The following is a 27,023-nucleotide window of genomic DNA, read 5'->3' on the forward strand; positions in this document are numbered from 1 at the left end:
CGCCCTAGGCTTCAAGCCTGGAAACGACAGTGGAAAATGATTTATTTTGAAACAACAATATTGACATGTGTTTGTGTGACTTAAACAGGCAGCGGAACTTGCTGTCTTTGATGTTAAGTCCATTTCCCTGATGGCGCGAACTTGAGGATGACGTTCTGGCATCACTCAAGGCGGCGGGAAGATGGGGGCATGGTCGCAACCCGAAAACACATGAGCATCCAACACTGGAACGTGCTCTGGAGCTGGGGAACAGGGAACTTCCAGCTCCTTCATCGAGGAGAGGAGAGGAGGCTGTCAGGCCGCCCGCTTCTTCTTCCTCGCCTGGTTGCTGAAAACCTGGATCGGCTGCGCCTGAGCGGCAGCTGCCGGAACCGGAGATGTTCTTGGCCAGCTCCCTCTTACCTCGTGTCTGGGCTGGGGACCCGGGACGGGCTGCGGTCTCTGCTGCTTCGGTATTTTGAACCGGGCAGGAGGTGAGACAGCTTGGGTGAAGGCCTGCCGCGGGACCATTGGAGGTGGCGGCTGGACCCTTCGGGGGAGACAGAGCTGGAGAGCCTCGTCTCCCTTCCTTTTTGACTCGCACCTCAGCTGCATTGAAGCTAGAGCGGAGCCAAATATGCCCTCGGGAACAATAGGCATGTCCAGAACATCCTCTTGTTCCCGGTCTGGAAGGATGGTCAGGTTGAGCCACCTGGCTCTCTCCTGTACCACCATCATTCCCAGTGCTTTGCCCGTGGCTTGGACTGCACAGCGCTGCACACAGAGGCAAATGTCCGTGATCGCTGCAATCTCGTCCCACACGGCAGGCTCAGGTCTGCTCGACATGTCTTCGCAGAGCTCCGCCTGGTAGGCAGTCAGCAGCGAGGAGACGTTGAGTGCCCTGGCGGACAAAGCTGCGGCTTTATAGGCCCGTTCGGTCATCGCTGACTGGAACCGGTCTGCCTTTGCCGGTAGCATGGGGTACCTGCTCGGTGTCGAAGCCAGCCTCGGTTGGAGGTGGGCTGCCACCAGCGGTTCCATGGGCGGCATGCGGAGCAGGCCGAGCCTCTCCATACCGTCACAGTCCAGGGAGGAGGCACCCTGGATTGGGGCCTTGTTGCTGAAGGGATGGTCTCTCCACGAGACCGACACCTCGTCCAGCATCTCCGGAAAGACTGGAAGGTGCTGCCTCTTCGTCCTCGCTGCTTGGGGCAAGTTCTTCCCCTCGTAGCGAGATCTGGAGGTCTCCTTGGCCACTTCAGGCCATGGGATGTCCAGCCTGGACGCAGCGCGTTGACACACGGCCTGCAAGTCCATGCTTAGGACGGGTGAAGCTGGTGTGCTCTCGCCCGGGGGAGCGGACATCGCTCCCGGCTTTTCAGCCTGAGCCGATGAAACGAAGATGTCATCCTCATCTGAGTCAGACAGGAGGAACTCAGAAGTATCCTCTTCGTCCTCCATGTAGTCCAACTCCAGGACATCCTCCGCGGGTGGAACCATGGTGAGGTCCAATTGGGAGCCCCAGCTTGACACAGCGCGGGGCTCCGCTCTCGCGGCTCTTGCCGCCACCGGGTCCCAGCCTGAAACGGCGTGGGGCTCCGGTTCAGCGGCTGTCGCTGTTGTTGAGCCCCAGTCTGACACAGCGCGGGGCTCAATCTCTGCGGCGGACGCCACCATGTCTTGATTGCCGGCCGGCGAATCAGCGGACATGAGGGGGTCCTGTCCCGACAAGTTAGCTTGGCGTGCTAACCGTCGGCGGAGGCTCTTCATGGTGAAGCGGGTACAATGCCCACACGAGCCGGGGTTATCGATAGCCTCCCGAGCGTGTTCCAGCCCGAGCAGACCTGGTGTGAGTCTGTGCCTGAAATCTTAAACCCGCAGCCGCATAGCCGAGCCTCCGAGTCCCTGACTCCTCTGGTGTGAGGGAGAGAAGGGTCCATCTTCGATCGCCGGGGTGTCGGCGTGGAGTGGACACGCTAGTAACAGGTATGTTACTGAGAAAAAAATCCAACCTTGCCGTTAGTCCGAAAGGAAAAAGGGCGACGGTGTAGATTTTATTCTTTAAAGAATATTAACTGGTGTGTTAATACCTTTTTTTATCTCTGTCTCCTCTGGTGTGAGAGAGAAAAGAGAACGTCCTCTTTACCGTGTTGTCGGTGTGGATGGAAGAACAAACTAGCAACAGGTATGTTACTAGCTTGAAGAAAAAATCAAACCTTACCGTTATTTCGACAGAAAGAACGGCGAGGCAGATTACAATATTAACTGGTGTGTTAATATTGCTCAGTCTTCTTGCAAAGCAAAAAAGTAACCGGCAAGCGCCCGTCGACCGAATGTTAGCTTTGGGTTCAGTCTGTGGACCGTTAAGCTAGCCCGGTTACTGATAAATCGAGATGTGCTCTGAAGCGAGAAGAGGTGTTTGAATGACGCTGCGTCGTAGCGCAAGCTACTTAAAGGGTGGGTGGATTCCCTGACGTTGACGTCAAGATCACCAGCCAATCAGAATTGGCGTAATGAGATTGATGCTTCTGTTTGCATACACGTTTAGGCGCATCCCATAGTGAGACATCGAACGGAGTGTTATGAATGAGAACTGGATGGCCTACCTGCCTGTCAGCCTTCCATCTGTGCACAAACTTATCTCGTGCCCTCATTGGTAGGGTTGGATACAGAGAACCTTTAGACATTTAGATTCCAACGGCATCATTTAGAAATGTGAATTTCGGTTCTGCTTTTCGATGCCTGAAGAAATGTTTCTCGCTGCTCTCCGTAGCCTACTGTATGACTGCGGCGGGGAGGGAAATGTAGCGTTGTACCTACACTTCCTACAGCGTAACCATGTTCGCCTAGGGCAGTGGTTCTCAAAGTGGGGGGCGCGCCCCCCCTGGGGGGCGCAGAGGCATGCCAGGGGGGCGCGAGAGACCAGGAGGAAAAATGGTTATACATTTTTTTTCAAAATCATAATTGAAAAATTATTGATTCGAAAATAATATGATGCAGTACAGTACTATTACGCCTGGGTCTCTGTGTTTCATCAAAGCTCGACTCTGTGTGTGTGTGTGTGTGTGTGTGTGTGTGTGTGTGTGTGTGTGTGTGTGTGTGTGTGTGTGTGTGTGTGTGTGTGTGTGTGTGTGTGGTGTGTGTGTGTGTGTGTGTGTGTGTGTGTGTGTGTGTGTGTGTGTGTGTGTGTGTGTGTGTGTGTGTGTGTGTGTGTGTGTGTGTGTGTGTGTGTGTGTGTGTGTGTAACGAGCCATTTTGTGTGCGCGAGCGAGAGCGCACCGGTGGAGATCGTTGTTGTTAGCTTCTGGTGCTAGCGAGCTACGCTAACAGATATAAGGAGTTTTGTCAACAACAAAGTGGAGGAGAGTCCTCTCCTGTCAGACTACGAGACTCAGTGACCCAGTGTTATCTCAGTGGGTCTCAAATGTTTTGGTCACCATTAATATAAAAAATTATTGTTTTGACCGTTGGTGCTCATCCTAATGTTCGGCCTTGATGTAACAACATTCATAATTAAGTCAATGTAACACCCTTTTCATCCCGGTTACACTTTTCATTTGCCCTGTAGGATGAGCGCTGTAAGCGATGAAAATGGAGGATGTTGGTTTATCTGGCACCCGCAGCTCACAGCCAAAGTGCGAGTGAGCGAGCGAGGGAGAGAGGGAGGGTGCACCGGTACGCGCGCTCTAACGGAAGAAGAAGATGTTTCTACAATAATGTGGAGGAGAGTCCTCTCCAGTCAGACTGAGGCTGATAACTACAGCTCAGTGAGGTAAAGGACTCTCTCAGTGTTTAGATAGTTCACTTTAGTCTAAGTTATCTCAGTGGGTCTCAAACGTTTTGATCACAATTTATGTAAACACATATTTCCAAGGCACTCCTTTATAATTATTGGGATAAAACAGGTTTGAAATCATTCCAGTGTATACTATAGGACAGTAAACCAGACATATCGTTTTAAACTGGAGAGATACGAAAATATGCATAAATAAAATAGTAAAATAAGATATGAATGAACAATACAAATAAAATACGTTACATGTATTTGTTATTGGCTATGGTAGGTTATTGGTTATGTTCACATACTTATTTAATTATTAAAATGTAAACCGATCTTTTTCATATGGGTGTTTAGAGTTGTACCCCCTAGATCTAGTCTCTTGTAATTCTGCTTAAAGTGCACCAGATTGAAGCATTTTACTTTAAAATGTTCAAACATTTCTTCCCGGTATGCCTGAGAAGGCAGATATGCTTGTTTTTCTCAACAAGAACTGTTCTTTAAAAGTTGGACTGTTGCACTGTTGTAGCTTCAGTGGTTCTCAGGTTACAGTTACATAGCAGTGAATATAAACAGACTGATTAATGTGAATATTACTGTAAACTAACCTGTGTAAAAGTTTCTCGAATAAATGTAATTTTTTTTGGTGGAAGAAGCATGTATCATTTTTTTACCCTGCCCCTCAAAGAATCGGAATTGAGAACCGTTAAGAACCGGAATCGAAAAGTAGAATCGGAATCGGAATCAGAATCGTGGAAATTCAAACGATACCCAACCCTACTCATTGGTCATGTGCGCGTTCGTGTGTGTTGGAGGAGGGGCTCTGTAAGGAAGTGGCAGATTTTTTCCGGCTGTGTATTTTCTAATTCTAGCGCACTCGAGCTGGTTTCTCCAAAATTACCTACCCCACCTTTAAGGAAACACTTCAAAGTCCATCACACAGTGTGATGGGAGGGTCAGGATGACGTTTCACTGTTAAACATTCTCACAAGAAAGGAAGTGAGAAGAGAAAAAAAGAGTCGGCCAAAGGTGGCTGATGGGACGGATCAATGTGTGGAGAGAAAAACACATGAGAGGCCGTGCAGCTGCTCCAGATTCAGAACAGAGGGAGACAAGAGGGAGACTTCATGTTCCCCGCTATCTGAGCAGACAAAGGCTTTACTCCCTCTCACCCAGAGATTTACTGCTGACAGATCACTCAGGGTTCACCCTCACCACCACCACCAACTTCCCAGCTCTCCACCACACATGAACAACTCCCTCATCTAATGGTTCATCTAATGGTATAACAGTGGCATACAGTGGTTTCTTTCCGTCAAATAATCTGTGTTTCTTTCCTGTAATAATTCACTAATCTCGTAAACTATCTAAAATACTGTTATAGCATTATACAGGGTACATTTCCAATGGTATCTGTCTTTTTTTAAATATCGGTCGTCAAATTTGACAGGATCTGGGCAGTTTCCTTACATAAAGGAATACTACAGCGTTTTAATCAAAAGCGGGGAACTCACAAGAGACTAAAAACAATTATTAAAAAGGAAGGGGTCATGAAAGAGATCCTAACTAACCTGAATTGTCTCAAAGCTCCCTTCAGAGCCACAAAGGATTTAGAGTGCCACAGTGACGCATCCTAAAACCCGGAAGTAAGCTGCGCATGGGTTCCTTCGACAAAAAAAGCAATGCAATTTCTCCATAGGATTTTGGAAAATAGCTCTAAATAAGGTCTGTGGTTGACACACATTTAAGAGACGGATCACGTTTTGTTCAGTCGGATAATCTCCACATGTCTACCCTACTTTTATAATTTTCGAATCATAAATCTATCGATCATAAATCTATCGATTAGATTAAATGTGTGTCAACCACAGACCTTATTTCGAGCTATTTTCCAAAATCCTATGGAGAAATTGCATTGCTTTTTTGTCGAAGGAAACCATGCGCAGCTTACTTCCGGGTTTTAGGATGCGTCACTGTGGCACTCTATTACGAAGTAGTGTAGAGCTCCCCGTGTAAAATCAGTGGACTTAAAGGTCTGCTATTATGCTATTTTTAGGCATATATTGTGGGTCTTAGATACAAATATATAAAAAACATGTCTATGATGTGTTTTGCTCAAAATACCAAACAGATCATGCATTTCAGACATCCCTCATATCCCTCTGTTTCAGGCCTGTTAGAGAACTGCAGGTTTGGGGTCCTTAGCCTTAAAAAAATTAAAAAGAGGAGGGGGAGCTAATGCCTGCTCAGAATTCTACTGGAGATAAAGCTAAATGCTGCCGTGATCAAACGCCATCATGTTCCAAACCACATCAAGGATTATTCTGAAACTGTATGGAGCTCAAATGATTTTTCTCTTGCGGGTTTACCACAAGGTGAGTTCCTTTTTTTATTTCCTGCTTTTTTTACACATACTCTCTCCAGTACAGGTTAGCTCTGAGTGTTAGCAATGCTAATGTAAACAAAGACCATATTACGTCCAAAACAGTCAGGCATTGTTTCTGATAGCAACGTTTCTGTGGGTCCACATTTCCGATATTACGTCATATCGGACGTAAATCCAGATCAGCTCCGTTGTACCCCCGTTTTTAGAGATGTGGGTACGGAGGAAAAGAGAGAGGGTTTTGTTTTCTGACACTTTGTGAATTCCCTGACACACCGGGGACACATATTTATGTATAAAATACATAAAAAGTGCATTTTGCATGATAGGTCCCCTTTAAGTCATAAATAATTGTTATAAGACCATAAGTAAAGTGTGTTTGTAAATTAATATTTATTTTTATGTTGGGTATATTTAAATTGGTAAATCCTCATTCGCAGCAGCCCACAATTTATTGCAATACAAATCTGTTCATCTTGAAATTATTGATTCATACAAGTATGCTGTATAACACTGCACTACAATTTCCTATTTGTAATACAATTTGAGAGTATTAAATGTTTCAGTCTGTAAGCCATGTTCACCTTGCCTACAGTATTACCGGTATGAACTGGGGAAAATGTCAAATCTATATAAACCTTAAATCCAATATAATGGTGCGACAGGCCTTTATAAAGCTCATATACTAAGGCTTAGAATAAACTGGGCTAAATGTGCGTTGGTGTCAGCAGGTGAAAAATCGTTTCCAGAGTGACCCAGTTACCAGCTTGTCTGACTCCTGTAGCACATTTAGCCTATGCTGCTTTTCTTATTAATGTTAAATAATATATGAAGGCACATGAATTTTACATATTTTCTGTTCATTAGGTGCTGTGAGATTTGAGGAGGGGGAGGAGGCAGCAGCGTGGAGTAACAGCTCTAACATACAAAGACTTTTATACAGCTCTTTGCAAAAAAAGCTTTCAAACATGATGTCACCCTTTTTCAAAGTATGCCCAGAGGGAGGTCACATGGGTCAGCTCTCTGGAACCGGAAAGCTTGGCAGGGCTGGGTTTGGGATGTGTCTGCTGCTTGTGGGATCACATTCGCGTCCTGGTGAGCCACGTCAGCTCAACTATCTTCAGAATGTATAGGCATTATTTTAGGTGCTAAATGATAACATCAAATCAATGTGAGCAGGTGATTAACGACATACAAGAAGTATACAAACTGTATACTCTACAAGCCATAGCTGCAACTTATTATTTTTGTTTGTGATTGATCTGCAGATTCTCAATTAACTAATACATAGGTTGGTGTAGTCAAAGCCTAAAGCTCAGTGTGACTTTATCCAAAGGTTTTTCATTTGATTAACAGTATAAGACCAAATAAATATAGAAAATATCTAAATTTGAGACTAAAACATATAACAATACAATGTGTTTAGGCACTAGCCAATGGAATAGTGAGTCTTACATAGTAATGTCATTATGTTACAGAAGTTAACTAAGGGGTCTAATTGAGGCAAAGGGGGAGAGAAACTCCCACTGGGGTACATTTGGGGATGTTAGCCTTTGCTGACCATTTGCATGCAGAAAAACATAAATAACACACTAATGGAAAGGGAAACCCCCAAAAAGCACAATAGGGCCTCTTTAAAACAGAACTGTGTGTTACCTTTGTCTCCCCCTTCTGGCAGTGGAAGTAATGACAGAGAGTTTTCCCTGGAGGCTTCATCAGCATGTTATTTCTTTAGCTCCTCATCATATAATGTGTTGATGTTATAAGCAGTCTAGCTAGAAGCATACATTGTAATCAAATTCACACAAATTACACTTGAGGCTGAAGAGCAGCAGCGTTTGCATTGTTTACCATCTCCAGTCCAGGTTTTAATTACTAACTTAATGTTGTGATAATTCTGTGCTCATTTCAGTGATTTAACACAACAGCATTACATGCAGCACACAAGCCCAGCAGCCATGATTCACACTCCATAAACCCCTTGACTCCCAGACGCAGGTCATTCCCAAGAAATTAATATTAATGACTCTGAGTGCCACTGAGTGCATGCACAATACCCTGAATTCGCAATTGTGCTTCCCCTGCTAGAAGTCCAAATATGTGCAAAGTAAATCTTTGAAAAAGCAATTTTTTACCTCTACAAATATATTTAAGCTGCCTTCTTAAACTGAGTATTTAGGCATATACCATATGAGGTAATACAGCAATATTGCCAACATCTAGTAAATTGTTTCCCAAAACTCTCCTTTCTTAACCCTCCTCATGTCCCATCATTGTCATTTCCATCTACTCTTTTCCATAAACTCTCCTTATCCTGTAAATCTGCTTTCTTCAAACGCCTCTTTCTCCTCCTCTCAGCTCCAACCTTCTCCTCATTTCTATCCCTGTCGGTGCAGAAGTGGGTCACAGACTACAGCTGTACTAAAAGCCTAGTCTGGGATGAGGCGCTTCTCTAAATAAAACACCATAAGATCGGCAGTCTCGGGGTGCCTAATCATACATACATAAAGCTAGCAAAGAAGGAGAGAAGAGGGGAAGGAGTTCAAGAAGCAGAGATGATGTATGCAGCTTGATTGGTTGAATGGGTTTCTGGCCCTGTTGTCTCTCAAAAGATAGAAAAACATTTCCTTATGCATGCATTACATATATAAATATGTAATACATCAAAGCTTTCTAGTACAATGTTTCGATGGGAGTACTCTTTCGAGTTTGTCAGGTTAATCATAGTGAAGGCTTTCCTGTGTTTGCACTAGTACGTTTTGATCCATCCATATGAATAAAGTATGTTGGTTACAGTCAGTTGTGTCCAACATTTTGTCAGATCTGTGACTGAGGAAATATTGACGGGCATCTTTTATCTACTCTACAATACTCCCTTCTTTGTGCATGAAGCAGTGGAGCCAACTGCTGAGTCCTTTTGTTTTTGTTCTTATCATTCTTTCTTCTTAATGTTTTACTGAGGACTTTTTATCACCGTTTTAGTTGTTTGTTAGCAGGATCACAGAAAAACTACAAGCTGGATTTTGGTCAATTTTGGCGCGGATTGGCCTTGGCAGAGGTCTTTGCTCTTCAAAAGAATGTCCAGTTAATCATATTATCGTCTGCCGTTGACTGTACAAAAGGTTTGTAACATTAAGGGCAATGCATTAACGTTTATGAAAATAATTTCATTGTTCTAGACCTCACTTATAGGTGACCCTTTGCCCTAACAAAGGAGTCATGTTTGTTTAAAAAAACATACAGGATGACTGTATGCTAAACTGAAACTGAAGAAAAGCTCCAACAAGCAGTGACACAGGAAATATGTAATAAAGTGTGGTTATTACAAACTGACACATTGGTGGTTGCAGACCAGATCCAGCGGTTTCACCTCAGTTTTCATACTTAAGGGACCTGTTATGTGTTCTTTAATTTGTCTATGTTGCATTGTATGACTTCTACTGCACTTGAAATTTAAAATAAGACCTTAACGAGCCAAATGCAAGAGGTAAAAAAATAACTGCATTTAGAACCGATAACAGCTTCAAAGGGCTAATATTAGTGCGTTCAGCCCACAAGCCTTGCACTACTGAACGTGTAATATGGCTATTAAAAAAAAGCCTTTTCATTTTGAGGCAGTAGTGACACCAAGTGGAAAGAATCAGCTGTTCCAATTAAAATGAGTCGCCATATGTTAAATGTGCCCAGATAAAAATGTCAGGGCACCTGAGGGAGCTTCACAGAGATAATTGAATGTGACGGCCAGGCACTACAGAGTCTGTGGAGACCGGAGGAACGCTGCTGATCCTCAGATAAGAAGCTTTAGGTCAGAGGTTTGGACCAGAGGCCGTGGGAATAAACATTACAAATAAACATGTAGCACATAATCATAAAGTGATGACTTGTGAGAAAACTGCTTGATGATTTCTAAATCTGTACCGAGGAAAATTCATGAATGACCGTTGGCGCCAAAATGAAATGCCAAGCAGAAGTGTTTGCATTTTAATGAAGAAGATCCTTAAAAAGGTCACTTTCATGGACAAAAGCAAAAGCAGTGATATTATCTTGAATTTTGTACTTTATTGTGTAATAAACCGTTTTTTACTGCACAATAATATATGTATATAATGTATATTTAGTTTTAGACAATAATAAAACAATGTAATTCACAGCTAAATCTACGGAGGTATCTGATTATTGTTGTTTGCATACTTTTTGCATTTCTACCCTGAATAAAAGTCCTGTTATCAATAATAACTTAAGCAGTGTATGCATGAGCAGTCTCAAAGGTAATATATGTGCGTGGTTTAGTTTGCACCATGAGGCAAATTAGAAATCATAGCCAGTGTGAATTTGTAAACACAAGTCAGTGCAGACATGATTTAAAGAAAATAAATAGTTCTATCAGAACAGATATCTTCGATATGCCACTAATACTTATTCCTTGTACTTTTCCTCGACTCACTGTTGAAGCTTTGCATACGTGACGGCACACTCATTCATAAAAGCTTCCTGTATCAGTCGTGGAAAAGAACAGGCGCAATCCAATTAGCGCAATTAAAGAGATGCCAGAGAAACTGGGACTACGTGTGACTGCCTCGGGATTAGAGACCTGCTGACGGTGAGCTGTCCTCTGGGGTCAAATCTGCATACAGCTGACAAATTGACTCTTTTTTTTGTTTCCTTACAGTCATTTCCCAATACAGACAACCTATGAGTTGCTTTCAAAAATGAAAACTGGATTAAATGATGGTGCGATGGTTTGTGATAAAAGGTGATCTGTATTTTTATAATTACCTCGTGCTGTTTATGGTATAAAATTACAATCTCTAATCAGATATCCCCAGGGTATTTCAAATACAGTAGTTATACAATGAGACGGAGAACAAATAGCCCAAATGCTCACATTTAAGAGGCTTGATCAGAAGATCTTTTGCTTTTTATATTAATCTGGTTTTTTTTCTGAGACTGTAATCGTCTTTTTTGATCTAAATTTAAGACTGGGGCATTTACGATATTAAACTCTATTGATGTTGGCTAAAAGAAGACATAAGATTGATATTCTTTTCACATCGTTTTGTATATTAATCTATAACAAAAACGGTGTCCTTGACTGGAGAAATTAAAGAAAGCAATGTTCATTTGTATCCATTAGGTTGAGTTTTATTGTGTAATGGTCCAGTAATTTCTCTTAATCAGATGTACTGTTCTTCTGTATCAGCCTAGATCTTTGATTGATCTTCTTATTTATCAGCTCTTATCACAAGAAAAAGAACAGTAGTCTTGGATAACTGTCTGCAGTGACTCAAGGTCTCCAAGACAGCCCGTAATCTCATAATCGTAACGGAAAAACAAACTATCTGCCAAATATTAGTAGGTTGCATCTGCTTCATCTCCTGAGCACCTTGGTTGTTATTGTCTGCTTCAACTGCTTACAAAAACGCTTTCTTAAACCTTTTTGAAAGATTGTTCGTGTTATTATGTGATACCACAAATGTTCAAAATGTAGAGGGGAATATACTCCATGAATGCGGAGCTTTTTTCTGATTGTGAGGAATAGGAAAATAAACATTTGTTGAGCAACAGAAAATGACCCAGGAATGATCTGGAAAAGAAACTCATGACTGATTGCGCTACACCTCTCACCTGTCTCAAAGTATCATCATTGTTTTTGCCCTTCTAATTAAATGTTTAGACGCCAGAGCTGAATGTTTGCAAGCTTACAAGTGATTTATTTAGTATTGCAGACTGGCAGAGTGATCAAATAGAATTACGGTAGAGAGACTTACGCTGAAATAGATCATCACGTTGATCCCCTGCTGGCTAAACCCACTGACGCAGAAGCAGACCCTGATACTCGAAGGGATTAGATGAGGTGCCACGGGAGTTTATAAATGGACGCAAAGGAACAGATCATTGAGGACCAAAACAGATCAACTTGTTTAACGTGCTGGTCAGGACACAAAGGTCCAAACACCTGCTGCTGGGGCTGAAGCAGACCCAACATCAGACCGCCTGAGAACAGCTCTTGGACTTTGTCTTCAGCTTTTGTACATCAGAGAATCAGCGGAAACCATGGAGCCTTTGGTCCGGACGGTGACCGCCGGAGCAGCCTACGAAGAAAAAAAAACTTTTCCCAGGAAAGCCATGAGGGCGAAATATAGAGGAGCGTCGTCTCATTTCGTGGGGAGCTCGATCATCATCCTGTCTTCGTTTGCGATCTCTTCTTTGGCTATGAACTGTGGGAAGAAGATCCAAGCCTCTCGACACAAATCCATCAAGAACTAACGATGGATATGCCTTTATGTTTTGGTCAGCTTTATTAGGCTGGGAAAGCTTTGTTTTGCTGAAGATATGGACATCCCTTCTTAGCCAGCTGCCTTTTGTGCTCCTATAGCAATATGTGAAATGTGTTATTATGGCCGAAGCTTCCCGAGTGTTCACAGTTAGCCCGGTGAGTCGGGAGAGGTTTGTTGGGTTAATACAGATATACACAAAGGTACTTTAAGATGGGAACACTACAGTATGCAATAATACCATCAAGCCTCATCCTCCTTTTTGCCTCATATTGTTGTGAGTAGTCTCAACATGAGAGAGATTAGAAACGAGAAAAATGTCTGCTGCTGAGAGTTACGGGACAGTTTCTTACAAGGACTCTCAATGGCTGTCAACAACAAGTATCATAACTTCTTAAGTATTAAAAGCCTGCTCAGAGTATGACTCTTAAATTATACTTGTGTGGTTGTTTGTTTTTAGACAAAGCCTAACATTGGACACCATTCTTTTTTCAAATAACGTTTTTTTCTTTGGGTTTGTATTTGGGTATATTTGCTAAAAACAGAATATACTGTATGCAGTAATGTAAGATGCCTGACAAGATGATTTTAATGTATGTGGAATGAGCTGTTCCGAGTAGGTTGCATTCTGCAGTTGTGGATTTTTGTGGTGAATATTCCAGCCATCAGAAAGTGGTTGTGTCTCACAATAGTTCATGTTGAATATTAAAAACACCTGCTGCATTTTGTCATATCGCCGCCAGAGGGCAGCATCAGCATTAAAGATTGCAGTTTCAAAACAAACAGTCTTTTTGCTTCTTTTGCAAGTATTATGTAGAATTTATGAACAAAGGCTCTTGTGAAAAAAAGCATTGTTATTAACATTATTTTTATGTATAAAAAAACAGATACAAAAGTGACAAATAAAGACAGACCTTAATTTGAGTCTGGATTGGTGATACAAACATAAAAGGTCTGCAGTGTTGCATTAAAGTCTATATCAATTTCTGTTTGTGCCGCACATGGAAATATCACAAAGAGCTTGTGATTTCCTGCCTGTGTGTGTGTGTGTTGTCTTCAGAGTGCGTCGAGGCTCTTCAGCCGCCGCTCGGTGAAGAAGCGGTGTGTCTGGTGAGTCGATTTTTGGTCTTTACCTCCAGCTGATGCACTGAAGTAAGCCAACATGGATTTGTTGTTCTGACGCTGAGCCCCTTTCTCCCCATCCTCGTCATCATCGTCCCTGAGGACAAATTTACCAAAACAAGAGTCATGTTCATGCTGTGGTTAGCTCTTGTCTCCAGAAGTCAAAGCATTTGCACAGACATTAAGCGTGACGTTGATATCAAAAGCATTGCGGTTTCTCTCTCACACACACACCCACAAAACACATTTCATAAGCTTGAAACACTTTTGACAAGTGATTTTTGTTTGTTTTTTTTACATGGGAAAACATTTGTGTTACTACATAAGAGAGAGCAATTTACTTGGAACACAATCAAAGTGGTTGCAGATACTCCTTAAAATAATCCACTGCAAAATTCAGTTTAAAGGCTCTTTACCAGTGGACCGTCACGCCCTTGCTGTCCATCAGGGTTTGGGCAGTGCTCCAGCTAAATCGAACGAACTGAGGGTAACCAAACACTGGATCCAGGTACTTCAGCATCCAGGCTTTAGTCTTCGGATCTGAAAAACCAGGGGGGGAAACAGTTTATCTACATGCAATGATAACCACAGTTAGTCATGTTAAGATAGTGTGAGAAGTTACACAGGGTGTTTCTCAATGTCGAGGACGCTTGCTTGGTCTTCCGAGTCACTTGCTTCAGAAGCGAGGCAAGAATCCTTCCTAGCCTCAGAAAACGAAGAATTGTGGAACAGGCTAGCAAGTGTGCAGGTGTGCATCATATGCGAGGCCCCGCCTTAAATGGAGCGCGATTTCCGCAAAATATTTGGAAATTGGTCCGTGCGCAAAGCATTGTGGGGATTTTAAGACCGCGGAGTCTACACATGTGCAGCCTCGAAATGTCTCGCTACGAAGTACGCCGGCCTCGGTAGAATTCCAAGTATGCTGGACATTGGAACAGTCCATCGGCGGCACTCGGTGACGTAGTATGCTTGAAATAGTGGCTCTGGAGCAGCCTTCCTCGACATTGAGAAACACCCAGAGACATAAAAAAGGGATTCCTGTTAAGTGCACTTAATGCTTATTTTATTCTATACATTTAAAAGTATTTCACAAACATGGATGACTTCCAGTAAGTATTATAGTAGCTGTTTGTTGTTTCTTTTACCGCTTGGGTATCCTGAGCCGTAGTCTGCTTCCACATCTCCCATGTCCTCGGAAAAGCTCCAGCCTTTTACAACACGATCCCTTGCCACCTGAAAAATAGCAACTGACTGTTTTGAACAAAGCCTAAAATGTAGATACAGAGTTTCGTTTATTAGCTACAACTATTAGGTATATAATCTGAATGAAGAGCCCTGAAGTAACAAAGACATCACTGAAGAACTGAGATCCCTTTGGCTGGTGGTCACTAACCTTGGCACAGATACTGGCTGCACTGACGATGGGGAAGAGGGAGTCAGCCTTCGGCCTCACAGTCACATCTATACCTGGAAACCGCTTTGAGAGTTTGTCCTCATATTTATCAGCTGGGCCGACTGTGTCCACAAACACCTTTAGAAAACCAGGGAGGTGGCGGGTCGAGCCAAGTAAGAGCAAAAAAGTTGAGTGAACATTTACATATACGTTATGTAATGTTTCGATTGGTAATCAGTTGCATGATTTCACGATTTTCTGTCACAGTGCTCTTCAGTTCATGAAGAGCCAACAATTCACAGAGACAGGCACATGTATATTTACATTTACTACTTGGTTTCATACCTCTTTAAGCTGTACTCCACTGTCCAAGGCATACTGTACTAGATCAATTGCTGTATCATGTGAGATGGCGTTCAAGTTGTATTTTGTCCTAACAGAAGCAGATCATTTTGTGAGTGTGATGATAAAACAGGTTATTAAAAGAAAAACAAGTCTCTGTGATCATGATACTGTGTCTGCCACATACCTCTGTAACATGCTGGTTGAGATGGTGTTTGGGGAGAGGATCTGCAGAGCCCAGCCGATATAACTTTTGGACTCGTCAATTTTTTGGAAAAGATTCTCTCTTTCTACCTCGTTAAGAGTCTTTGAATCTGTTTCAGGAAGGGGGAAAAACATTGAATTAATGATATGTTGCTTTATGCAAAAAAGTTATTTCATTCTTGAATAGAGAAAAATCTGAATTGGCTAGTTGAAAATGTCCTTTTTCTAAAAAGCATTGAGTATGAGTTTAAAGAACAATGCTGAGAAAGCCAGTGCAGCATCCTTTTTAACAGCAAACAGCAGAGGTGTGGGCCACAAAATGTACCTGCCACTTTCGAGTCCTTCAGCTCCTGCTTTTTGGAAACTGGACAGAAACATATTCCATACACCATGGGCCCTGGGTGACAAAAATTACCACAGTAAGTTTGGAAACCATATAGCTCAATGCAGTTAGTGCCAAAACGAATTGCATTCATACCGATCAGCCTATAAATCAAAAGAATATCTCTTAGATAGATAGATAGATAGATAGATAGATAGATAGATAGATAGATAGATAGATAGATAGATAGATAGATAGATAGATAGATAGATAGATAGATAGATAGATAGATAGATAGATAGATAGATATTAATGCGCCTTTATACACGTGTAATGCTGTTAGGCGGACATAGAGCAAGTACTGCAGGTTAATAGTATTTATGGCAAGTTTAGATTGTAAAACAAGTATCAAACAGCATACCCAGCACAGGCCCCCTGCCCGCCTCATCGATGCCCAGACAGCAGTCCTCAGTCCGGCAGACATCCGGGATCTCAGAGGCCAGGCGGCAGCTCACAGAGTTGTCCGATTCAAAGGGGCTGAGGTCCATGACAGCAGGCTGAGAAAGTCACGAATCAAATATTTGTTTCAATCCAATCCAATCCACTTTATTTATATAGCACATATTACAAAACAGAGTTTCGTCATGCTAAAGTCTAGTAATGTTGAACTCTTTCTCCTGACAACATGCCATGCTAGCTAACGTTAACGCACACACATGACAGGCAGTCAGACAGAGGTGATGCTAACTCATCAAACTAACATGTTTTATCACAACATGCGGCTGTTTTCTGTATACACGGGAGTTTACGCTGTTGCGATGAAGCTATACTGTAGTTTATATCCTGATAAATCTGCAACAAAGCTAATTCTTACCATTGTAGACGTTATCGATGCTGTTCACAACTTCGTGTTGTTTATGTCTGATGCAGATTTGGCGCGCCTTGAATGACGTCACATTCTTCTTCTTCTTCTTCTTCTTCTAAAATGGTAGGTTCACTACCGGATCAGGAGGACCAACACTAGTCTCAGTCATGTTAAGAAAAGTAGACTACATACCTGTACGTTTTATTAGTATCATTCAATTAAAACTGTAATTCTGACGCAAGGAACTATTGCAAATGAGAGGTTTGCCTTCAGGGATTTCTGCTAGAAAGGACCAATTTCAAACCAAACCAACATAACCAGGTATATTTTTGCTTTAAAAACATATTTTGCGAAATTGAAGGAAAACTCCTCCCAAATGCACATCTCTTCTAGTTTAAGCCTCGAAAATACGTATACTCATCCGAGCAACACATTCAATTGTACATCAGATGTCCCATAAGTGCCTCACGTGTAGAAATCCCAGAAATCACCAACAGTTAAGTGGCACTATATGGCAGCTGGAAACCTAAAGCAATAAACTCATTGCATCATTGTAAGCCACTAAGCCTTCACATATGGGCCTACTCCTTTTCCAAGCTTCATCGAAAGTAAGCTTTTTTAACATGTAAGCACGCAGGCTTCACCTTAAGGCGTTTAACATTTACAAATAAATGTACAAGTGATATGTATCTTCCAACCCCATTATCTTATTTCTTTCCATGCTCACCTGATAATAATGATGTAATTTATTAATCCCCAGTGGAAAATGCATTGGTTTCATTTTGTTGGTGTTTTTCCTGATGTACACTATGTTATAAATTATAGACTAAGTCTAGTTTGTGTTTTTATTATCAAAAATTGACAGCTTCTCCCTGGTTGAGAATGCTCTCTTTTCTTTGCTCAAATTATTTAATCTCTCACCCCTTATTTTTGACCTTTTTCTGCAAAAGCCACCATGTCTATCAACATCTTTGTTTACCATCCCCCTCATACACAATATTATTACAATACTCTTTACAATTAGCATCTGGGTGCCCGCTTAATAGGTTTGAACAGCAGCTGAGTGTGGAGGCAGGGAGGCAGCTTCAGGTGGAGAGGAGAGGGCAGCGTGAAAGGAAAGCCATGTACAAAAGTCCAAGTGTACGTTGGTTACTGAGCTGAAATTGGCCTTGGCTCTGGCTTTTTACACCCACCCTTTCTCTCTCTTTCTGTCCCTCTGCAGCACTGAATGGCTCTCTTTGTATTTCTCAGTAACACGCAGTCCCCAGCCGATTAAATGCGGGGAATTAGTAGTCAATTTTAGCCTACCACACACACAAACACACTAAACAGCTTAGGTTGGTGGGGCACTGATTGTGTTGTTATTACAGTTCACACATCAGCAGCGTGTTTTTTATTTCGTTTTTTCACCCTTCACTTGCTTAATGCTCCATGTTTTATCTCTGAACATCCCTACTGCATACAATAACACTCTTACAAAGGATATTTTTTTATAAATAAATTGATTTAATAGATGACAACAATAACATTTCAACATTGCTTTTCTTGTATGGAAGCAAAATACTCAAGCAAATGTATAGCAAACACTTTACAAAACTATCCAGAATTATACAAAATGGAAGAAGCAAAGATGTGACACACAATGCATTATTCCTTACAACAAAATAATAACTACATGGTAAGAGGGTCAATATAAAATCATAAAGTATGCGTCAGGTAATAAAGTTGAAGCATGTGGTAATAACCAATATTCACATTGCTGAAGAGGAAGAGGCCTATTTGGACACAATATAGAAAAAAACGTAAGGACGAAAACATGCTTTAGCAGTGCAGAGGGGTCGTACATGTGATTCTAATCCTTAACTCAAAGCTGGCCAATTATCTGAAGAGATTTGGTTGAGACTTTGCACTTATATATTTGAACTCAGTTATTAGAAAAATCAGATGTGTATTAGCAAAATGTTAGGCACTAAAAAGCAAAAAAATAGTAGATGTATACTGCTCTGAAAATTTGAATACCTTTAGCATTATGTGATCAGGTATCCAGTGTCTTATTTCGTCTTTGCTATTGGCACAAAATGAAAAAGAGTTGAGGTAAGTGTCCAAGACTGAGTGTTAAGCTGAAATACATCTATAGGAGCTCTCTTTCCCTCTCTTGTTCCTTTTCCCCCCTTAAATGCTTAAGTCTTCAGTTCAGTGAAGTTAATGTAATGAAAGGACAGATTGTGCTACAAGAAAAACAACTATCCTTTTCTGGCCGTGAAAAAAAATAAAACCCTTGGGAACATCTTACTGAAAACAAAACATGCTTTTCCCAAAGCAGTGGTGAAGATGTATTAGTGTAATATCAAATCAGTCACAATAAAGTTACACCCTAGGATATCAACATTGACAATAAACTTACTACTCATATAAAATAACACAATAACATCAAAAACATCTGCTTTAGTTTGGTTAATAAAATCTGATTATGTCAGTCTAAACCCATTGTTGCTGGGTCAAATCAGAGTCACTCATCAATGCAACAACTGTTCATTCAGAGTCACACTGTGTACAAACTTTATACAAATTTATGATGGCACATGTTTATTAAGGTTTATTTAATTTTTGATTGGCATTTGACCCATGATTCACACTTTATATTGTGTGAGTTTGTGGCTGTTTTTCTTTTAAACTGTATAAGGCCCTGTGGATGCGTCTTGCATTATAATGGCTAAAAAAGTAAAAACCTCTAATATAATATCAATATGGCACATGCACGCATCCACAATCACACACTCACATATTTTGCACACAGCCACACAAATCCACACACACACTTCCCATATTTCCCTCTGCTCAGCTGGTCTCCCTCAAGGTCTTGTGAGTGTGGTGTAAACAGGCTGCTCCCAGTGTGTTGGGCTGTGAGAGGGGGCCACGCTGGAGGGGTCTCCTATGGTAGTGTACAGAGGCCTCTGTGAAGGGCCCATGTAGGAGAAGGCTGAGTACAGCCCCGGGGCCTGGCTGGAGTGGGCATAGTACGCCCCGGGGGCCTGGTGCTCGGCGTACTCAAACTGAGCCCTGGAGGCCAGCGAGGGGAAAGCGGAGCCATAATGGGGGAGGCTGAGCGGGGTGTAGGTGACATGGGTGCCTGAGGAGGGCGAGGAGGAGGCGTCAGCGTAGTGGCTCCCGACCACAGACTCACTCTTGATCTGGGTCTTGGAGGGGTCGGAGGAAGACGGAGAGGCCTGAGGCTGCTGCTGCTGCTGCTGCTGCTGCTGCTGCTGCTGCTGCTTGGAGAGCCACGCGGAGTGCCCGCTAGCAGCAGCCAGGGCGTAGGCGTAAGACGAGGCCGAGGGTCCGGCTGAAGGGGCCCCGGGTCCACTTTGCGGGTGGCCGTTTGGAGGAAGGTACTGGTCGAACTCGTTCACGTCAAACGGCTCAATGTTGGACATCACCTCGTGGCTGATATCGCCGATGTCCATGGTTCCAAAGTCGATGTGAGGTTTAGAGCTCGATGATGAAGGGCCGCCCGAGGCCCCATCATCCCCCACCCTGAGGGCTCCCCTGGACCCCCCTGATCCTCCGGCCGCTCCTGCAGCCCCCTCCCTCTTGGCATCTGACAGTTTCCCAGACTGGAGCTCTGTCTTCGGGGTGGTGGGGGGTGTGGGCGGGCTGTGACCCTGACCTAGAGGAAACAAGAGGAGGGACACAGGTGAACATTGACAAAGGCACAAGTTTTGTCTTCTTTAAGTCTGACTCTGATTTAAATAGGCCTAAATAAATGTATCCCACTTAATATTAATTATCAATGTTGTGAATTTTCTCAAATGTAAATGTTGGTTATTGTGACTCCTACCAGCAGGATGGTGGAGGTGATGGTGGTGGTGGTGCAGGTCACCCAGGGGAGACCCAGCCCCGCCATTGTGCTCCAGGTGCAGGGTCTTGTAGTGAGACTGGGAGTGGCTTGCCTCCCCTTCCCCCTGGCTGTCGGACTCATTAGCATTAGCTAGTTTGCCGTTTTTGCGTCGCCGGGGCTGGTACTTGTACTCCGGGTAGTCCTTCTTGTGCTGTTTCCTCAGCCTCTCCGCCTCCTCGATGAATGGCCTCTTGTCGCCCTCGTTCAGCAGCCTGGGGGGAGACAAACAAGGAGTGTTGTTAGTCTAACAGGCTAATACTCAATTAAAGGGATAATATTTTCTGAGAATATGTCTAGAAATTATAATTATTGTCGCATTCAACCCCGTGCGCAGAGGATAAGGAGGTTAAAACTCGAAGGTATACACGAATGCAGTGTACTCTATTAAAGTAACAAAATAAGAAAATACCAATTTGATTTATGTGTGTTTTCTTTGTTTACAACCATCATCCTAAACGTATTTGCCTAGTTGTTACATTTGAGTTCAAAATTTACATCCCCTACTTATCCTTTACGCACAGGCGAGACAGGAAACGTGCCACTGTATGGCCACACTGTTCGGAAACAACCATCCCATACAAACCTCCAAAGTTTGCCCAGGGTCTTGCTGAGCTCCGCGTTGTGCAGGTGGGGGTATTGGTCGGCCAGTTTCCTCCTCGCCGCCTGCGCCCACACCATGAAGGCGTTCATAGGCCTCTTTACGTGGGGCTTCGCTTTGCTCCCGTTGTTAACGCGCACCGGCATGGGCACAAGTGTCCAGTCATATCCGTCCAGCACCTGGCTGACCGCCTCCCTGATGCCGATCGGGAAGCGATCTTCCACTATCTCCGATTTGACTGTATCGCCTGCGTCATCCTCGGAGCCATCTGCGACACTGAGCGAGGTCAGCTGCTGCGGCGGCCCGATCAGAGGTGAGTCCTGGCGGGGTGGCGCTCCGGGTTGAGTCGGTGACAGTGAGTGACCATCGTCGGACCCTCCGGGACTCAGTTCCGCCTCGGACAGGCTGTGCTCCTCGCCAGACATTTCTATTTAGTTATTTTTAATTTAATGTATGACAAGAATGCAACTTTGTTTTAGAGAGTCCAACCTATGCAGTATAATTAGGCTAATACGTTTTAATCGAATACGATGTCAGGAGTCTGCGATGATCCCAGTTATTGCTGACTCTTTTTAGGGAAAGCCATGGTGCTGCGTAAAAGTGTCCAAATCCTTTCCACCTTCGGCTGGAAATCCGTTTCAGCAAACAGTTACTCCTAAAACCCACATAAGGTAGATAGAAACAAAATCAATATGAATTCCACCAACAAAATGTAATTGTGTTTATGAGAGTCAAACATGCCCCGGATCAGGCTAAATATGTAATTGGTTAGCAGATTAAATGTGACCATACAAGGGTAACTGAAGCCAATAATAATAATAATAGCCTAATAATGATAGCCAAATGCTATTTATACGAAAGAACTGTATCCAAGAAAATGTATTTTCATCGAACCCAAATCAACGCTGAAGTTACTCCAATAAAATACACCTGGTACATAAATGACATACTGATATAAATTAATTCCTTTTAAAATATAAATTCTGTTTTTAAGAAATTACATAACTTACCAATTTAGATGTCCAGTGGTTCAACATGGGAGTGTGTGTGGCTGACTGTAGAGCCGATGAATGGTTGCTCTGTGTGGCAACACCGGACCTTAAAGAGCGCCTTGTGAGGAGGACTGGGAGAAAAAAAAGTGATTGAAAGTGGAAAACATTCCCGGAGAGGGAGCATTCCAGCACACTGTGGCCCCGCCCCCCGGCACCGCACCGTGCACTGGTTGGCTCTCTAATTATCCCCCTGCATCGTGATTGGACGGAAGTCGCAAACTGTTAATGCCGGTCTGTCCATCACTGCAACATTTCCAACAGGGAAGAGGTGAGATTTTTACATCGGAGTGGCTTAAATGACTCTACAGTGCGCCCATTTAGAGGCAGGAGAAGGCCAGCTTTGTTGGACGTGTTGACATGTTATATCAAACAAATAAACAATCATGAGGAGAGTTATTGCCTCGTGTGGTCACGTTCCTCAAAAAAATAAATCAAAAGTTCAGCTTTGATTTAACAGGAGTTTGGCAGGGTATACATCTTACATCTTTGCGTAATAGTATTAGCCTATCATTTCAAAACATATATTTTAAAGATTATCAGAGGGATACAGGTTAAGTAAAGGAATTCTGGATCTGATTCAAAAAAGAAAATATAACAAATACCTACTGAGTGTGTAGAAAAGGACGAATGTCAACTTTTTTTTAAAACATTGTTTTATACAAAGGGTAGCTCGGCAAAAGTATATGCTACATCCCTGGTGCTTTTATATTTATTCTGAAAATACTAATGGGATCTACCAACGTACAGCTTTAAAATCTTGAGTAACCTTATCGATAATGTGTATTATAATATGTGTTTATGTAATATGTATGCATTCAATCACTGAAGAAAGGGGTCCCAATTTACATTAAAACACCGTTTCCTGGACAGTGCACAAAGTGCGATCCAAGGAAACTGGTGTATTTTTCTTATTTTGAAATGTGATCAAAAGATAACATGTTAGATTATAAAACAATATTAAGTTTTTAATAGCAAGCTAATTTAGCATGTAGCCATCTGTTTAAGGGTCCTGAAAACAAGTCTGTTTGACATTCAACCACGCCCTCAATGGTGATGTCATACATATAAAATAATTGAGTGACAGGTCACCAGTGTTGAAATGATTTTAAGATCTGAAAAGTGTGTTAATGAGCACGATTTTTGAATTCCTAATTTTTTTCCCAAGTCATGAGGAGTTGGACAGTGCTTTAAAAATCACCAGATTTACTTAATCAACTAAGGTTTCCTTACTTTCATCTGAAATGCAGACCGATGTTTAATGGGTTCGCTCAAATCAAACCACAATTGACGTAGCCTATCAATAAATACATCTAATAGTCCAATAGCTGCTTTAATAATAACAACGGCTGAAAGAGATGAAGCCTGCATGGAGACATGTTGGTCATACAAATATAAATAGTAACAGTAAATAGGCTATACATTTCGAAAATAAATTATTGAAAACATATCCAAGTCAACATTTCTTAAATAAATTAAAAGACAAATCCATCCAAGCCATTTTCACTGAATTTATGCCTGTGCGTAAAACAAGATACAGTTGTGAAAAAGTTGATTTGTACACGCGTTTAGGCCATGATGTGTGCCGTTAAAGCATGGCCTGATGGAAAGTAAGAGAATCGCCTTTAACACCATCTGATGCGCACCCGGACACACACACAGACACACACACACAAAATGATTGCAACAATAACCCCTGTGTGTCCGTCGGCTCTCATGTTGAGCCTGACTCGCGGTTTGCTCTCTCTCTCTCTCCTCTCTCTTTGCTCTCTTTGTCTCCATCTCAGGTGAATTGTAACCATGTGATCAAACGCCCAAGCCTCTCCATTAACCCTCGTAAATGAAAAAATGGGGAACAAAAAGCAGTTTTGTACTGCAAACATGGAAAAAATTGATAACAGAGAGCGATGTGTGCGTCTTTCTCCCCTTATGTCCGAGCATAGACACCAGTCGCGCACACACAGAAAATACTCTGCAGCAGACGGGCCACATGGATCTCTATGTTTCTGCCGCTGTGACACTTTTCTGTCTCTAAATACTCTCTGCAGCACCGGGATATGGGCCTCGGAGCTGCTGATGGTAGGGGGGCTTGTGTTTAGGGGATGATGAGGGGGTGATGGGTTGGTGGTGGAGGAGGGGGGGGAGACACCTCCATGCTGTACCCCAACGACCAACAAGCACCACTGGGATCCTGCATAAGGCCTCCGAGGCTGGTTGAGTGAGTGTTTTTGCCGATATGAGGAGGATTGTTATGCAGGAGAATGATTTTGAGAAGTGTGCGCCAGTCTGCGGATCGTTCAGTTAAGCAGTCCGGAGGGCTGGAGGAAGCTGCGGTTTTACGGAGTGTTTAGTTAGTGCAGCGGGATGTTTATGGCCCCCCAGGGGGTCTGTCAGACGGAGCAACATGGCTTTAATATCGCCAGTCTCTAATGATGAAATGTTTAATAATTTAGGTTTTACCTTCAGTATTGCCTTTTTTTAATGCCCTTTTTTTAATACCCTTTTACCACAATGATATGATGTATTTAGCAATTTATTGATAACTTGATCATGACACGTTAAGTTTATTTATTTTTGCTATGAACTATTATGTCACAATGTAGTGACTTGAATCATGTAATTAACAATGTTCTGACATTATTATAACAAATCTGACATTAGTGTATCCCGTTTCCTCACTTTCGACTAAACCGTTTTTTGTTTTATCTTTGTGGAACCATTTTGTTGCTGTACAAAAATCTTCTTTTCCGTTCATGATAAAATGTGTTACTTGATGGTATTGAAAATTAAAGAAAGCTTTTAGAAAAAAAGATTACAAAAGTTAAAATCCAACAAAATTATGTAGACTTTTTCTGCTGAAAGTATTTTAGATTTGTAATTAAATAAATAATATGTATTCTGTTTATAATTTAAGATGAGACAATGCATGTTTTATTCATTCCAGATTTACTTTTTTTCCACAATTATTGAAGTTTAAAATGATAAAATAAAAATCAAACAAACTTTTGAAAACCCTTTATTCTCTCAAAATGACAGCCATGACCTAAAGCGCCGAGAACTAAAACTATATCACATTTGCATTATATTAAGTACCGTGTGTAGCATATATGTTAGGCTATATTGTTTATGAGACGTAAATTGTGACGTGCAGGTATTTCAATATGTAATAACAGAACAAACAAAATAAAATAAATTGATCTTGAAGATATTTTCTGAACGGAATATCCGATTTGTAAAGTCCTATCGATTATTTTAAAATCCAAACTTATTTGAACATAGAAATGTAAGTCTTTTAACGAATGAAGAGATAGAGCGTTAACGGTCTTTTTCCAATCCATGGTTATGGTGTACGTCTCAAAGGCCTCAGAAAGTTGCTAAACACTTGTCATGCTCACATAATATTTTTCTTGAGCTAAGACAATTTTGATTAATCGTTGAAGATATTAATTTTGATAACAACTGCTTGTGGTTTCCTGATTATTTGTGTCACTTCCTCGTTTTTTGCCCGCAGGTCTTTTGTCCTTCAGCTGGAGTTCAGCCGAAAATAGGCCCTAATTCTTCTAGCTCAGCTGGTGTCTCCAATTTTCCAATACTTGTCGTTTTAATATAACTGTTTTCAAATGTTGTTTCTACTTTTAATCAAATAGAAAATTCTACCCTTTTTGCCTATTTGTATTGTAGATGTCTAGAGAAATCAAATTGTGTAAAACAATTAACTTTAAATTAACAATGTATGACTTAAATCTTAACTCACAGAGCATGTAATGGCAACCAGCACTGACTGAAGAGCATAATCAACTAATTATGTATCTATAACCTCTAGATTTCTTCCTTCCTTATTCAATTATAATGTATCAATTTTAGGTTTTGACTTCAATCTGATATCTCTGCATAATCATTAACCTTTAATGTGCTTTAGAAGTGTAAAAAACTGTTTTCTATCAATATAGACTTTTTGTAAGATAAATTATTAATACCACAATTTAAACTCATAATCTCCTTCTTTTTTTTAAAGATCATAGGCAAGATAGGAAACAAACAAATATATTCCATCTGTCATCCAAATCGAAAGAAACATAACCTGAACGTTATTTAAAGATGATTCAAATGAAGTAGATAAATAAACGGTATTCTGTTTTCCTAAACTTGCCAAGCATTTTCAGACATTTTGTATCTCCTGTGGTGGACCCTCGGGGCAGCTATAACTTGTTAGAAAATATAGCTCACATGGTCGCATCATTCCCTGTGCTAACTGCATGTGACTGCTGTAATGGGCCTCTCCATGGCTGCACAGACCACTGGGTCACAAGAAGCTCGTATCCTGCGGCTCCTGGGGGAGAGAGGGGAGAGGACGGGAGGACGAGGTCTCATGATCAGCACTGGGAGGTCAAAGATGATGATCAGCAGCAGCAGGGTCAAAGAGTCAGCCTTCAGGTGCACGGTTAGTCACGGGCAGCCGTTGAGTTTTTCATGAAATTAATATGTCCTCAGGGATGAGTCCAAGGTTAACGTAAAAATATTTTCAAGTATTGATGTTGTCAGAAAGAACATTAGGTGATCAGGGGGTGGAAGGACAAAGAAAGTAAAGAAGAAGAGGAAATAAAAAGCTCCTTTTTTTCTTGGCCTTAATACTTGAACCACCCCCAGGGGAAATTCCTGAAATCTGACGACGGATGGAGAGAAAAGGCAAGAGAGGAAAAAGAGAGAGATGCAGATAAGTAAAGCATGCACAGCGGTCAAATATTCACATGCTGGGTCACATTCTGCATTAAGCTGATGTATAATTGGTGGAAAGCAATTCATTCCCATGTCAAT

The 27,023-nt window shown here is 42.0% G+C and overlaps 2 protein-coding genes across 3 annotated transcripts; both read right to left on the bottom strand.

Annotated features, from left to right (window-relative positions):
* Positions 1 to 3,026: 3,026 nt before the first annotated feature.
* rnaseh2a (ribonuclease H2, subunit A) lies at positions 3,027 to 16,795 on the bottom strand. Of its 2 annotated transcripts, XM_034203291.1 has the most exons (11): positions 16,673 to 16,795; positions 16,220 to 16,355; positions 15,802 to 15,873; positions 15,460 to 15,586; positions 15,276 to 15,363; positions 14,931 to 15,068; positions 14,683 to 14,770; positions 13,954 to 14,077; positions 13,462 to 13,634; positions 8,275 to 8,281; positions 3,027 to 3,046 (listed from the first exon to the last, which is right to left on the bottom strand). In XM_034203291.1, exons 1-9 carry the CDS (start codon positions 16,673 to 16,675, stop codon positions 13,472 to 13,474), a joined length of 939 nt encoding a protein of 312 aa, XP_034059182.1. In that variant the 5' UTR covers positions 16,676 to 16,795; the 3' UTR covers positions 3,027 to 3,046; positions 8,275 to 8,281; positions 13,462 to 13,471. The 2 variants fall into 2 exon arrangements, with proteins under 2 accessions (XP_034059182.1, XP_034059181.1); XM_034203290.1 differs by lacking the exons at positions 3,027 to 3,046; positions 8,275 to 8,281 and having other exon boundaries at positions 13,265 to 13,634.
* Positions 16,796 to 18,148: 1,353 nt separating this feature from the next.
* LOC117538040 (transcription factor Sox-10-like) lies at positions 18,149 to 22,322 on the bottom strand. The gene is made up of 4 exons (XM_034203543.1): positions 22,170 to 22,322; positions 21,145 to 21,814; positions 20,502 to 20,773; positions 18,149 to 20,330 (listed from the first exon to the last, which is right to left on the bottom strand). Exons 2-4 carry the CDS (start codon positions 21,582 to 21,584, stop codon positions 19,516 to 19,518), a joined length of 1,527 nt encoding a protein of 508 aa, XP_034059434.1. The 5' UTR covers positions 21,585 to 21,814; positions 22,170 to 22,322; the 3' UTR covers positions 18,149 to 19,515.
* Between the last annotated feature and the right edge of the window lie 4,701 nt (positions 22,323 to 27,023).

Source organism: Gymnodraco acuticeps, unplaced genomic scaffold, assembly GCF_902827175.1.
Source record: "Gymnodraco acuticeps unplaced genomic scaffold, fGymAcu1.1, whole genome shotgun sequence".
In the NCBI taxonomy this organism is placed as follows: domain Eukaryota; kingdom Metazoa; phylum Chordata; class Actinopteri; order Perciformes; family Bathydraconidae; genus Gymnodraco; species Gymnodraco acuticeps.

Excerpts from the sequence above, each read along its gene's own strand:
- LOC117538040 (XM_034203543.1), bottom strand. The coding sequence starts at position 21,584 with ATGTCTGGCGAGGAGCACAGCCTGTCCGAGGCGGAACTGAGTCCCGGA. Across the intron at positions 20,774-21,144 it reads ACCCTGGGCAAACTTTGGAG|GCTGCTGAACGAGGGCGACA; the intron begins GTTTGTATGGGA and ends GTCTCCCCCCAG. Across the intron at positions 20,331-20,501 it reads TCACCTCCACCATCCTGCTG|GTCAGGGTCACAGCCCGCCC; the intron begins GTAGGAGTCACA and ends TGTTTCCTCTAG.
- rnaseh2a (XM_034203291.1), bottom strand. Across the intron at positions 14,078-14,682 it reads CGGCTCAGGATACCCAAGCG|ATCCGAAGACTAAAGCCTGG; the intron begins GTAAAAGAAACA and ends CTGGTTTTTCAG. Across the intron at positions 13,635-13,953 it reads AAGGGCGTGACGGTCCACTG|GGACGATGATGACGAGGATG; the intron begins GTAAAGAGCCTT and ends ATTTGTCCTCAG.